This window comes from Suillus subaureus, assembly GCF_016647635.1.
Source record: "Suillus subaureus strain MN1 chromosome Unknown BJ212scaffold_49, whole genome shotgun sequence".
Lineage (NCBI taxonomy): Eukaryota > Fungi > Basidiomycota > Agaricomycetes > Boletales > Suillaceae > Suillus > Suillus subaureus.
In genome coordinates this window covers 174941-187471 of record NW_024538605.1, presented here as the reverse complement: position 1 = coordinate 187471, position 12531 = coordinate 174941, and the positions used below count along the sequence as shown (strand labels likewise).

Genomic DNA, 12531 nt, shown 5'->3' with positions numbered 1-12531 from the left:
GCGCCTTGTCTGCTCCTGCTCTGCCTGCCTCCACCTCTCAAGTGTGACAAGCAAGTGGTCCATCAACCAACTGCAAGACACCTGTCCAGGAGTTCCTGCGTATGTCGTATCGCTGGCTCCATCCTCACCAACATCCTCCTCCTGCTGCTCCTCTACAGACCCATCCTGCCTCCTGGCCCAATCTGTAGTGTCGGCGCGATGCCATTCCTCAAACCAGATGACCATATTGTGGAGGATCAAGCAGCACATAATCCAGTATGAAGTGTACTCAAGGTGCTTCTCAGTCTGTATCGGATGTTAAAGCTCACAGAGGGACTGAAAACAGCCTTTGAGCGCTGCAAAGGCATGCTTGATACAAACATGGACCTAAGTCCAAAAATTAGTAAGTACACACAACGAAAAAAAATAGTACACGTACTGTAGACAGATTAAAGTTGAATTTTTTTTGCTCCCACTTCAGTGCACCATTGCACAGCTTCTTGAATGGCACAATGCACCAGGTCTCCAAAGGGTAAGCACTATCAGCCCAGATCCAGTGCTCGTCTCCAAGGAGCATCTCATGCTCTTGAAAAATGTGTGTTGAGTGGAAAGCATATGCGTTGTGTGCGCTACTGACGTGGCCGATTGAATAATCCACAATAAGGAGGTTATGAGGCATTACCACTACCTATAAGAGGTCTATCAGTTGAAATTTGAGAAGAAAAATGACATACCTGGCAATTGAGGGAGAAATCAGACTTGCAGTTGTAAAACGTGTCTCTGAAGAGCCCCGGCTTATAGCAGAGGTTAACCATAGAGCTGTCCATAGCAAAGATACTGTTGCGCCATTGTGGGCAGATCTTCGAGACATAGTCTCAGGCATGAGCAGCATCATTCGAAGTGAGACTTGGGAAGAAGATGAATTCATCATGATGCTCGAGTAGAGCAATCATGACACAATTGGTGCAGTTAGTGACTGATCCGACACTAACACCCACCCATTGGCAGACATATTCGTTAGCTATCGCATTGCCATAGTGACCTGCACAATTTAGAAAGATTGCAAGCTGTAGGGCAATGGGAAGCTGACAGTTGTTCGAGTGGTTTTGGAAAATGGGACTATCGCTGATATAGTCAAGGATGTCATCGAAAACATCAGGGTATACACACAATTTCTGGCGAAAGAGATCTGGGCAATGGGCAGCAAAATGAGGTAAGAGCTGAATCTGCAGCACATGCATGGGGGGCTCATCAGGGCAATGGAGGACTCATGCTCTCTCTATTTTATCATGAAGCACCACAATATCTCCCAAAAGGCACAGAAAGTGTAGATCAATATCAGAGGAGTCAGTACTTGAGTTAGTTGAACCATCAGACATATCTGATAGAGGAGATATTGGGGATATAATCATAGGACTTAAGATTGAGCTATCGGAGCTGGATGATTCAGAATCTTCTGTATTACGTCTAGCATGCTCTATACGAGCCAATGCAACTTGCAGCGAAGCAGCATCTAGCTGGTGTAAGAGGTCTTGACGCACGGATGTTCGAGGCATTGCGTCTAACCCTAACCCCTAATCGTCGACTTGTATGCGTGGCTAAGGTAATCGAGCGGAGTTTAAATTCACACTTTGAAAAGTTTCGCAATTCTTTCAAACACTTTTCAACGCGCTTTCAGCGTGTTTCTTGAATATTCAAAATTTTACTTTGAATCCCACTTATGTTTTTGATGGTGTGAAATTGACACTGTCATTCACAGTAAATTTGCTGGGTAAATTTGCCGGGCAAATTTGCCTGATGCAAATTCCCGGAACCCTAATCTGGTTCCAGCGCACATTATTTTTCAGCTTGCTCGATCGCCGCTAGTCCGCTCTGCCACCGCTGTCAGGCAAATTTGCAGCTGACGAGCTTTTCGAGGTCTTGACACTACATTCTTGCGTTACACTGCACGTTTTCCGGAGCTTTTGGGAGCCGAAGTATTTTGGAAGGGTAATTATAGGGCACTGCATCCGAATCCTGGAATCAGTTTGGATAATGGCAGATTACAATGAATGATTTATCCCAATTTTAGGCTTATCCCGGTCCTCTTTAGATTCGGATATATCGATATGGCCCCACTATGGGCTGACAAGGCAGTTGGCATGACCCTCAGGGACCTCAATTTCCTGTGCTCTGCTCGTAGTATTTGAGCAGCCATTACTCAACGATGATGATCCTCGTTCACAACCATGGATTTGTCGCAAAACAACTATTGCGGCAGGGACATTTGGCTTACCTTCAAGGACCTCTGCCTCACAGGGCCCCTGCCAGGCTCAACGACATGTGTCTCAGTTCTGATACTGACATCCCTCTATCTTCTGCGAGTGTATCGCCGAAGACAACGAACGACACGCATACGAGGACCTCAGAGTCCAAGTTGGGTGTATGGCTTCGCCAAGACAGCACTAGATTCTACCGTTACCACTGAACTATATGAACATTGGGCTAAAGAGTACGGACCAGTGTACAAGGTCCCGCACGTCTTGGGACAGTCCAGGGTCATACTATGGGACCCAAAAGCAATCTCTCATTTCTTTGCGAGAGACACATGGTTCTATAACCAAACTCCGTTCAGCAAGATCTCCATTGAGATAGCAGTATGTCCTTTTGCCTTCTTCTACAGCTACGAGATAATAACTCGCTTCCGCGACTGACAGGTGGGAAGAGGAGTAATGTGGGCCGATGGTGAAAGTCACAAAAGGTAGCAATTATGACCTTCAAGTCGTGCCGAACTAAATCCACGTGGACCATGTCATTCCCTCTCATTTATTAGGCAGCGCAAGACCCTCAACCCTGCCTTTGGCGCAGCTGCTGTTCGCAGCTTGACTTCTATTTTCCAAAATATCGCTCACAAGGTGAGTCTCCAATCGCTAGCCCATCACTGCACTCGTAACAGGTCACAGGCAGTGATCGCTTGGGACGCTGAGATAGGATCAAACAGTGGAAATGATTGCGCTGTAATTGATGTTCAACAATGGTATTTATTTTCTTTCAAAAAGTTTCCTGCCTGTACACTCAAATATTGTGTAGGATGAATCACATCTCGTATGTATATACCTTCCTCTCCACGAGGCTGCTGTCTCATTCAATACCCACCACGTAGACTCGACAGTGCAGGCATAGCCATCCTGTCCCATGATTTCGGCGCACTTGATGGAAGTGACTGCGACGCCGCGCACGTCCTACATGTGCTTGGTTCATTTACCGGCGTTTCCCACATATTGGTTTTCCTCGCACAACGTTTTCCTTCCATCTTAAAGCTACCATTGCCTCGCTCACAGTACTCCAAGAAGCTGAATCTGATCCTTGGCAAAATATGTGAGGAGATGCTATTGCGGACGCGCAAGGAAAAAGAGACCGGTGGCGCTGACCAGGGGGACAAATCATGTTTGGGCCTGCTCTGTGAGTTTGTCCTTCGTTTCCAAGATTGCGAGTGTTACAATTATTTTGTAGTGAAAGCGGAAGAATCTGGTGAGGGCGCGGGACTGACTCCACAAGAGGTACTAGCCCAGGTATGCGAATCATTGAACTCTCCCGAACGATACGACACCAATCTCCGTCTCTGCCAGGCACAAATTATACTTCTCGGCGGCTCCGAGACTACGGCAGGTAACATGCATTCGTTTAGCAAAAGAACCGCATACTCACCATTCCTTCATTTTATCAGTCAGTATGACAGTAGGTTTCGAACCGTTCATTGCTTCAACTGCGTTTCTAAGTTTCACAGTGGGCTTTTATAGAGCTTGCGCGGAATCCAGACATGCAAACGAAGCTTCGTGACGAGTGTCTAGAGTTCGGGTCAACACCCTCATATGACGACCTCATGAATAAGCTTCCCTACTTGAATGCTGTAGTGAATGAAATTCTTCGCCTCCACGCATCAGTTACAGAAATCCTACGAGTGGTGCGTATTCGACAAAATTCAATACAAACTACTCGGACTAACCATGACAGACTACACAAGAAGACGTGATCCCACTCAGCGAGCCCATGCGCACGGATGCTGGTAACTCCACCGACAATGTATGCATTCCGAAGGGGACGGAGGTCTTGATCCCGCTCGCTGCACTCAATTGCTCAGTCAGTATGTGGGGGCCTGACGCAAAGTTGTTTAAACCTTCCCGGTGGCTCAAAGAGGACGAAGGCACACATGAAACTAAAGAAACGCTGCATGACTATCGTCGCCTGATGACCTTCGGCAATGGTGCGCGGATGTGCCCGGGGAGGCTGTTTGCGTTGACAGAGTTTAAGGTAAGCAGCTGCGCAAGAGCGTTGGTCGCAATGCGTTTTGACCGGGCTTCATGTTGTCCCAGGCTGTGCTGTTTGTCCTTGTGCGACACTTCGTGTTTGAGATGGCAGACGGCCCTGGGGTGCAGATCGTGAAGAGTTTGGGATTTTTACCAAGACCGAGTGTGGTTGGGAGTAGTGTGGCTGGATGTAGTGTGCCCCTCCGGGTGCGCCGCTATGAAGTGTGATTGTAATTTGTAATGCCACCGTAAGAACTGTACACTAACGCAATCTTGGAAATGTTTGTACATTTGTATATTTGAGGGGTACTCGATATTAGGACTACAATTCATCATTTTCTTGGGACGAGTCAAGGACGAATTGCACTGGGACCACGCCTGTTCGTTTGTGTTTTAAAATTCCACGCTAGATTCCCATGCAGGAACCGGTATGACCTGAATTGCTTTCTAAGAGCGCATATCAGCTAATTTTGTGTATACTGGTGCGTGTCGGGTATTTTGCAGTGAAGCAAGATACATACTTTTTTTGGTACACCGAAGTGGAATAATATTAGGTCCGGAAAACAATGCATGTCAAGCGCAAAGTAATACGAAAGCTACAGAAAAGCGACTGCACGCCCGTGCACCCATTCGCGCCACATCGAAATCTTATGCAGGGCAGCCAGCGCATATGCCCCCAGAACAGCCCCAACAACTTGCCACGCCCACTCCATATGTCTTCAGCACCAACGAAATCACGCTAATCACTCCTTCGCCCAACACAAAGCCACTTGCAATCACAATCAACCTGATATCTGCGCCTCCGGATTTTGCAATGCGCCTGTGATACATATATTCGATGATCCCGCCGATCAAACGTGCCAAAGAAAAAGAAGGCGTGTTGAGAAAACCAATGGCGAATGCAATGCCGGAAGGGATCCACTTTGTATAGGGGTGGTTGTGTTGTGCAGCCATGACTTTGACACCTGCGATGACTCCGAAGATGATCGCAAACAGCACCATATAGGAGGCGCTATTTTGAGGAAGTTGCCCGTCACCTGTCAAAAGTAAGCAATACATCAGCAGCCCAAACCAGCCAACAATGATGAAATCTCACGGAGGAGGCGAGCCAGGCTGAGCCAGACGTACGCAGTCGGTGCAGGAAAAGAAGGTCCGGGTATCGTATATGCTCGTTGGTACAGGGTATAGGCGGTCGCTGAAACAACAATTGATAATGATGATCCAATAAGTTGGCCATAGAATTGGGCTCTCGGGGAAGCACGTATCAGATGACCAGTCTTAAGGTCCTGCATAAGGTCTCCAGCTCTGGGGTTGCTCTTCAGCGCATATTTAGCATAGTAAAGGAGAAACCGTACTGTTGAGCGCCAGCTTCTGCAACACCCCCAGCAATGATGTTTGCAACCACATTTCCAGGTTGTATCCAAGCAAAGAGGAGTTGCGAGATCTTCCCTAGTCCGCTTACAGGATTCAAATCAGTCTCTCCCAGTGCACGTACCCTAGGTGGAGTGATTAGTTGGAAATATACCATCGGATCGAAAAGCGTACCCCAGGATACTGAGTAATCCACCCATCATGAAACCGATCAAGGTTGCCCATGGCTTGATACCGTCATTTCCGAATACGATCCACACCAAAATTGTCCCAAGGCATATACTGCCTATAAGACCGTAAATGACCCACTTCGCTGGGACAAGCCGGTCAGCAGTTTCTACTTCAAGATCTTCATGTATTTCTGTATCGTCCCCAGGCTTTGTTGGTCTATACAAAGTCACTAGTTTGATGCAGTACTCATAGACAACAGGAAGGAGAGAAATGAGGGAGTCGGCACACATAATGGCCAGAGATATCCAGAGGATCCAGCCGCGCGCGCCTGTAGACATGTCGCCGACTGGACCAGGAGCCCACCCAGAGTGCTTCGACAGAGGTGATAAGATACCCCAACCCACAAGCATGCCCTGACGTAAATTATAAACAGCGGCTACATAAGTGGAGAATCAGACTTACCAAATTCATACTCAAGGTGGTTGGGAAACCCATGATAATACCTTCACGAGGTTTTAGCAAACTCTTAACTAGACGAAGCCACACGCACCTTGACCGACATACGACAAACTAGGAGTAAAAGACCAAAGCCATTCTCGGGCTAGGTACTTCCCGAATAGCGGAATCGCGAAGACAATCGGGAAAAAATATGCGGCAAGCTTTGAAGATGGACGTGAGCTGAATATAACCAGTGAAAGTAACAGGGACACTGCATACAGTCATTGCCCCGGAAGCAAGGAAGCTCATTAGCAGATCTTCCCAGCCTTCTCGCTGAACAACCTCTCTTTCGTCAAAGTCGTTTTCTGCAGCGGCTTCCTGATTATTCTCAGGTTCGTTCGTGAGTGCGGTAGGATGTGTCAAATCTTCTGTGTCAATTGCCCTATAGCCGGAGCGGTGTCGCAACGTAGTATCTGGAGGGGGCATTCGATGTAGGACGGAAATCAGCTGAGCAGTCGCCGTGCCAGATGGAAACGCCAGTTGCTCTTTGATGATCTTTTCAGCGTCAGTCTGGCCTCGGTCAATAAAGAGTTATGCTACGCACGACTTGCTTTCTAATGGGGGGTGACAAGAATACTCCGAAAAATGCGACCGAGCATGACCATCCTATAGCAGCAAGCCAAGAAAGACGAATTGGTGGGCTCCCATCCTTTTCCTCCTCAAGTAGACCCAGCGCAGGTAAAATTCCAACAAACCCCGCTGCTAGTGGCATCTGTGAAGGAAGTGATAAGCCGGTTATGAAGAAGATGAGAAGATGACCCACCGTTCCGGTAGCAACTGCAGTGGTCTGCACTACGATTATTTCCTGCGGAGAAAGGGGAGTTGGGAGCATCTTGGACAGCAAGAAACCAATTAAGGCGGATTGAAGTGACATCCTTCATGGCTAACGTATCAGTTATTTTGTCTTGTCGGCTATTTGGTGACTCACATGCTAATCCATCCTGTCTGCAATCCAAAGTACAAGTTCGTAAAGCACAGCAAGCAGCCTATTAGCAGGCCTATAGCGACCGCTTGGAACTGTTGAACATGAGTTATCCGGAGGACTTCTCGGAATATGCACCACGCACAGTGAATTCGGGCTGGCTTGAACGAGGCTCTGTCTCTCCATTGACACAGTATTGAGGTTCCCGCAACCTACTGAAGAACCCCCGCGTAGTAAGTATTGGGAGAAAGCCATGCAGCAAATTTAATTGGGCCTGACCTCCGAATCCAGGTCCATATACCCATGGTGTCTCTTACTGAACAGTATGATCAACGGAACGTAGTGCGCATTGTTAATATTTGTAGGTGTTGACGGATGCCGGATGTCTACCGAAGATGGGCGGAGCTCAAGAATCTTTTGAGCAGCCGCTCCTGGCCTCATGATCAAGTTGTGGGAATATTCGCCAATTTTGGCTAATCAACCCCTATAAAACACCGACGCACACGACTGTCACAATTGTCCCTACCAGCCTACTTAAAGGGTTGGACACCATTATCAACTATCCAACTTGTTCTTTCCACCATCCCAGGTAATTTTCTTTGTGGCGTACCAGGTGGACTTAATATTGATATTGCGCTACTTGGTAGCCGCGCTCGTAACATATTTTCTGGTGAAATCGTTAGACCCCTATCACTCTGCACAAGTCTATGATGGACGCTGCTACTTCGACCAACAGCCCTGTTGCGCCAATATTCGTCTATGGGACGTTAATGGCCGCCCCTCTCCTAGCCTGGGCAATCAAAGGTGACTCATCAAAAGCGGGAGACGTCCTCTCTCAGCGTAAACCTGGGACAATAACAGGTTTCGAAAGGCGTCGTGTCTATCGCCGTGATTATCCCGCGCTCATCCGTGGCAATGACAACTGCACTGTTGATGGATACGTAATCTTTCCCGCCAGCCTCTCAGAGTGGAAGAAACTGGACAACTACGAAGGTAGTTCGTACGAACGAACTCCGGTTGTAGTGGATATGCTCGATGGAAGCAAGTTGGATGCATTCGCATACGTGTGGAAGGGTGGAACAGATGCTTTAGCAGAGGAGGATTGGGATTTTGAATACTTTGAAACCGAGAGGCTAGATGCCTGGCTCAAGCGCTTTGGTGGAATGGTGCTCATCGGTTGATTGATGTCGGCGTCTCGTCCCTGCTTGTCTGCAGCATCATCTGCGCTCGAGGTCGTGCATCGAGTTCCTCTGACGAACAAATCCTCCTAGACCTTCCATTGGGGTATTACATTGGCATTATCTGCAAGCTTAATAAATTACCGATAGTATTCAGCACTTACAGCAAATCCTGTACTAGTGTCACATTAGAAGTACACTTTCCATCGGATGTTTTTACGCCCAACATCATGGAGGCCATGCGGGGCATTGCATCGTACTGTATGCCTCCCATCTCGCGTCCACCGAGTTTTTCGTGACAGTTCGTGTGCGGTGCCAAGCACTTATCTTTAGCCCTTGACCAAGTACTCTCAATGTTCCCGTGTATCATTTAGCTCGGTCATCATTAAGATTCTACTGCAAAGGTCAGTATCCATGTATGTGTATCATGTACGCAAGAATAAGGAACATAAAGGCTTACCATATTCAACAGTCCACAAAGGTCACAGTACTTCCACAAGGCCCACAAAGTCTTGTATAGACGTTGCTGCCCAAGGTGATTTCAAAAGTTAGTCAACCTTCCCGCCAACAAACCACGTGTGGCTGACTAATCTTTGCCGATTCATATTCTCTTGCGGTGTCAAACTTGTTGGATCCCCTTGTCCCTGCCATCGACGACGACGGCGACCAACAGCCTTTGCTCATCGTCGGTAATTACCGCGACATCCGCGAGCACGCTGCTTCCCTGATCTTTTGTGTTGCCTCGGATAACTTAGGCAGCCTAAGATTTACGCGCTTTCAGAGTGTGATTCTGATCTCCGCTCGTTCTCTTCACTACTCGACATGGACGTCGAGGACGACTTAAATAGTCATCAGAATGCCGTGGCAGGCCCGTCGACGATCACTCAAGACTCTGACCTCGTGTTTCTACCAACACCAGCTGGTACGGGCGTCACTAGTTGTTTTCATTCTCATAGCGTTTGATTACTACGTTTCACACCCGACTAATCTCACAAATTACAGCACATCCCCCTCCACGAACATCCCTTACAAGCACACAGGACATTCTTGGTCGCTTTAATCTTCATTCTGCTTATGATAAGCATGTCCGCCCATCCATTCCCTCCCAGACGCCACTGTCACACGCTTCTATACCACCACTTACACCGGCCGCCCTTCCAGACAGTAATGACAAAATGAAAAAGAATTCTTACCGATTCCTCATAAAGAGTGTCCCTGGGAAGCACTCGATGAAGAAGGACGACTACCTTACTACGATGATGCAGGTACCACCAAAGCAACGCATACCAATCGTCGAGTTCGATGAACGGACGCAGAGGGAAGCATTCACCGTCAGTGCGGAAGGTCTGAAAGGGGTACGCTCTTCCTTCTTTACACCATACTTGTATTTTGATGATACTGCACCAGTGGAATGCAAGTACTTTGGTCGTAGAGTCTGCACAGGCAAAGGAAGACAGGAGAAAACGGGTACGTGTGGCTTTCTCATCTCCATAAGTTTTAACATCCAGAACATCACGTATTTTCTTTTCGCAGAAAGAGTCTAGAAAACTCGCACGTGCTCAAGCTCAAGGTCTTGCGCCGGGAGGCATACCCGGCGCACCCGGTACGCTCCCCCCGCCACAAGTGGCACCATCAAATCCAAATCAACCATCCGCACAACAACCGCCTGTAGCATCACAAGTGCAACCCATTCATTCGAAGCCTCATGTTCCTGCTGTATCGATACCACCCCCTACAGCATCAACTCGCACAACTACACCAACAAGCGCTGCACCGCGATCAGCTGTGCCGAACAGTGCCGCGTCGCAACGAACAGATACGTCCGCCCTCGGCGGCATGCGAGGCAAGAAGCGTGAACTTGAGGATGGCCCTGCGCTACCACCCAACCCGAGTGTGAACGGTACAAACATATCTATGGGCATGGCTGGAGTCCGTGCAGGGTCGAATGGAGTCCGTCCAAGACCCGTTAAAAGGCCAAGGATGGTGAGCCTCTGATTTGGCTAATCTCGATTTCTTGATTGTGGGCCCATGAGGCTGCCATGATCGTGATTTTCATATGGAAGCGTAATATGAACTCATGCGCTTCTTGTAGGACATTCAAGGTCAGGCAAGAGACATGCCGACGCAGCAGCCCACGCCGTAGGGTGCATGATGCTTTCGACTCTTGCAACTGCCTAATCAGTATTCCATGCTACTCTCCTATCTCGACGGACGCAGCTGTCCTACACGTCAAGCGGCTTCATACCACTACCTCCTACCCACATGTGCTGACAGAGGGTTACCGACTTTCCCGCGCTTAACGGGACTTCCTCGAACTTCTAATTGCATCATCCTGGGTATCATGATTGGAACATCATCGTACCATTTGCATAGTCCAGAACTACATCATTACCCGCACGACGGGGCCCTTCAGATCGTTCATCTCCGGACGGGGATGACGCAGTCATAGCACGTAGTGATTATCCATCGTTGCTATGTTCATTGACCATGCTTTCGCTCCGTTTACCCCCACGCACACCTCTGCACTGCACGCACAATACACTTATAGTTACTTACTTGTCTAATGTCGCAGTTTGCGCTCGACGCTTCAGTTGCAAGAAGCTTATGGTGTCGTCGACGGTCACCTCAAGCTTGAAAGACATTGAGTCACATAATTCATCTTACAAGTAATTGAACTTCATTTTGGCTCACGACTCGGTTTCAAAAGTTTCTCAGGATGAAGCTTGATAAGATCCAGGTCATATCAATATCATGATAAGCGCGCTATGGTTTGAACAAGAAACGGCCATCTTCTTTCTATTTCTTCCTACGGGAGACTTAGTAGACCACGACTCTTGAAGCTTGACAGTGCGCACTGCACAGCGATCACCCGTTTTAAGTGTGGATGATCTCATTCGAGACACTTTTATCACAGCTGCCCCAAGATGTATTTGTGAGTGTTTTGCGATCGATCTTTGATTTGCTATCGCTGCTTACTGCTATATTGCTCAGACGCTGGCTGAGGGAGTGCTGGACCGTTCAGTTACAGACTTTCAGCTGCTCTGCAATCGAATTGCAGGTTGTTCCGAATCTGAATTACAGATACTGCAGCCAGTGTTTTACGTGCACCTCAACCCAGATCGCGTTCCTGTAAAATCGATTCCAGCCGCTACCACCGATATCGAGCTCGCCCGGTGGTCCCTCACTGGGATTGTCACAACTTTGGGCAATATCGATGTTCATTCTGAAAAACGATGTCTCCTTTCCGCCTGGAACTGTGTTGTTCCCTGGCTCCTTTTCTTTCATAACCAGTTCATTATGTGCAGGGCCAACTATAGACCCGTCGACAGGACGCCTGTCATCAAGCTTGTTGCCAGCATCCTGTTTCATGGCTTAATCGCTGGCCGCGACCTTGACGGGAACTCAAAACTCGCTACTACGCCCACCCTTTGCCGCCCGATCGCAGAGCTGTGGGTGCTGGCTATTGAAACAAAAGATGAAGATGTATTGAGCGTTCAAGTGCCATTGCGTGACCTCGGTCACATCACTTCTCTTCGACTTGTCACCACCTTCTTGGTTGCAGAATGCATGCGCAACGAGTCCTTTGTGACTACACTACTGGAAGTGTCAGGTGGCATCGGCCCCTTCACTTCTGCAGCTCTGAAGTATGTCAAGGCCATACCGTCAGTGGTCAAGGACCCTGATATAACCTCCCAGGACGTCCGGGTGGAGCTGATTCAAGTCGTGACAATGTTTTCGACCTGTGTCAAATTTATCATAGGAACGAGCATGCACAGTGCTGCGATACGGGAAGGATTCATCGTCCGACACTCCATCAGACATATCTTCTCGACTCTCCGTATTCTCCGGCCTCTTATCCCTGGTAGAGGGAGCACGGAGCAAGCCCTCGCCTCGAGTTTCCAGTACCTCTTCTTTCTCCTTGAACGTGCCGACGGCCCTGTCTCAGTGTTCCACGAAGCTCTCCGCTCACACGCCCTTGAAATAGTAGTCCATATGGCTCCCTTTGGACCCGTGAAGATGGAAGCGAATCTTCATAATATCAGCGCGGATTTTTTCGAGATATTATACCACTATCTTGTTCACGACAAAATCTTGACCTATACTTGCAAACATATGGACGCGTGGT

General features: G+C 48.3%; 5 protein-coding genes across 5 annotated transcripts; 4 read left to right on the top strand and 1 right to left on the bottom strand.

Moving 5' to 3' along the window:
• The first annotated feature begins 1946 nt into the window (after positions 1 to 1946).
• On the top strand, positions 1947 to 4615 carry BJ212DRAFT_1390217 (cytochrome P450). Its single transcript, XM_041336981.1, has 12 exons — positions 1947 to 2615; positions 2676 to 2719; positions 2792 to 2873; positions 2922 to 2995; positions 3049 to 3063; positions 3122 to 3420; positions 3472 to 3530; positions 3588 to 3627; positions 3686 to 3696; positions 3746 to 3922; positions 3973 to 4269; positions 4332 to 4615. The coding sequence occupies exons 1-12, from the start codon at positions 2208 to 2210 to the stop codon at positions 4491 to 4493; spliced, it is 1668 nt and encodes a 555-aa protein (XP_041187567.1). The 5' UTR covers positions 1947 to 2207; the 3' UTR covers positions 4494 to 4615.
• A 129-nt stretch (positions 4616 to 4744) lies between these two features.
• BJ212DRAFT_1390208 (OPT oligopeptide transporter protein-domain-containing protein) lies at positions 4745 to 7628 on the bottom strand. The gene is made up of 12 exons (XM_041336980.1): positions 7507 to 7628; positions 7373 to 7442; positions 7234 to 7322; positions 7069 to 7180; positions 6850 to 7017; positions 6525 to 6800; positions 6358 to 6466; positions 6270 to 6310; positions 5811 to 6220; positions 5621 to 5761; positions 5362 to 5570; positions 4745 to 5302 (listed from the first exon to the last, which is right to left on the bottom strand). The coding sequence occupies exons 1-12, from the start codon at positions 7530 to 7532 to the stop codon at positions 4914 to 4916; spliced, it is 2040 nt and encodes a 679-aa protein (XP_041187566.1). The 5' UTR covers positions 7533 to 7628; the 3' UTR covers positions 4745 to 4913.
• A 309-nt stretch (positions 7629 to 7937) lies between these two features.
• On the top strand, positions 7938 to 8408 carry BJ212DRAFT_1303842 (AIG2-like family-domain-containing protein; the record flags this gene model as incomplete). Its single annotated transcript, XM_041333495.1, has 1 exon — positions 7938 to 8408. One exon carries the CDS (start codon positions 7938 to 7940, stop codon positions 8406 to 8408), a length of 471 nt encoding a protein of 156 aa, XP_041187565.1.
• Positions 8409 to 9227: 819 nt separating this feature from the next.
• Positions 9228 to 10548, top strand: BJ212DRAFT_1449495 (uncharacterized protein; the record flags this gene model as incomplete). The annotated part of the gene is made up of 5 exons (XM_041338704.1): positions 9228 to 9327; positions 9408 to 9760; positions 9813 to 9872; positions 9939 to 10388; positions 10498 to 10548. 5 exons carry the CDS (start codon positions 9228 to 9230, stop codon positions 10546 to 10548), a joined length of 1014 nt encoding a protein of 337 aa, XP_041187564.1.
• Positions 10549 to 11182: 634 nt separating this feature from the next.
• On the top strand, positions 11183 to 12524 carry BJ212DRAFT_797331 (uncharacterized protein). The gene is made up of 3 exons (XM_041344096.1): positions 11183 to 11337; positions 11397 to 12049; positions 12102 to 12524. The coding sequence occupies exons 1-3, from the start codon at positions 11290 to 11292 to the stop codon at positions 12118 to 12120; spliced, it is 720 nt and encodes a 239-aa protein (XP_041187563.1). The 5' UTR covers positions 11183 to 11289; the 3' UTR covers positions 12121 to 12524.
• Positions 12525 to 12531: the final 7 nt, after the last annotated feature.

Coding starts and splice junctions, on each gene's coding strand:
- BJ212DRAFT_1390217 (XM_041336981.1), top strand. CDS start 2,208: ATGGATTTGTCGCAAAACAACTATTGCGGCAGGGACATTTGGCTTACC. Junction 3,531..3,587: donor CACAAGAGGTACTAGCCCAG/GTATGCGAATCA, acceptor CGTCTCTGCCAG/GCACAAATTATACTTCTCGG. Junction 3,923..3,972: donor TTACAGAAATCCTACGAGTG/GTGCGTATTCGA, acceptor TAACCATGACAG/ACTACACAAGAAGACGTGAT.
- BJ212DRAFT_1390208 (XM_041336980.1), bottom strand. CDS start 7,532: ATGGGTATATGGACCTGGATTCGGAG. Junction 7,323..7,372: donor CAAGCCAGCCCGAATTCACT/GTGCGTGGTGCA, acceptor CATGTTCAACAG/TTCCAAGCGGTCGCTATAGG. Junction 6,311..6,357: donor TTTGTCGTATGTCGGTCAAG/GTGCGTGTGGCT, acceptor AACCTCGTGAAG/GTATTATCATGGGTTTCCCA.
- BJ212DRAFT_797331 (XM_041344096.1), top strand. CDS start 11,290: ATGATCTCATTCGAGACACTTTTATCACAGCTGCCCCAAGATGTATTT. Junction 11,338..11,396: donor AGCTGCCCCAAGATGTATTT/GTGAGTGTTTTG, acceptor TATATTGCTCAG/ACGCTGGCTGAGGGAGTGCT.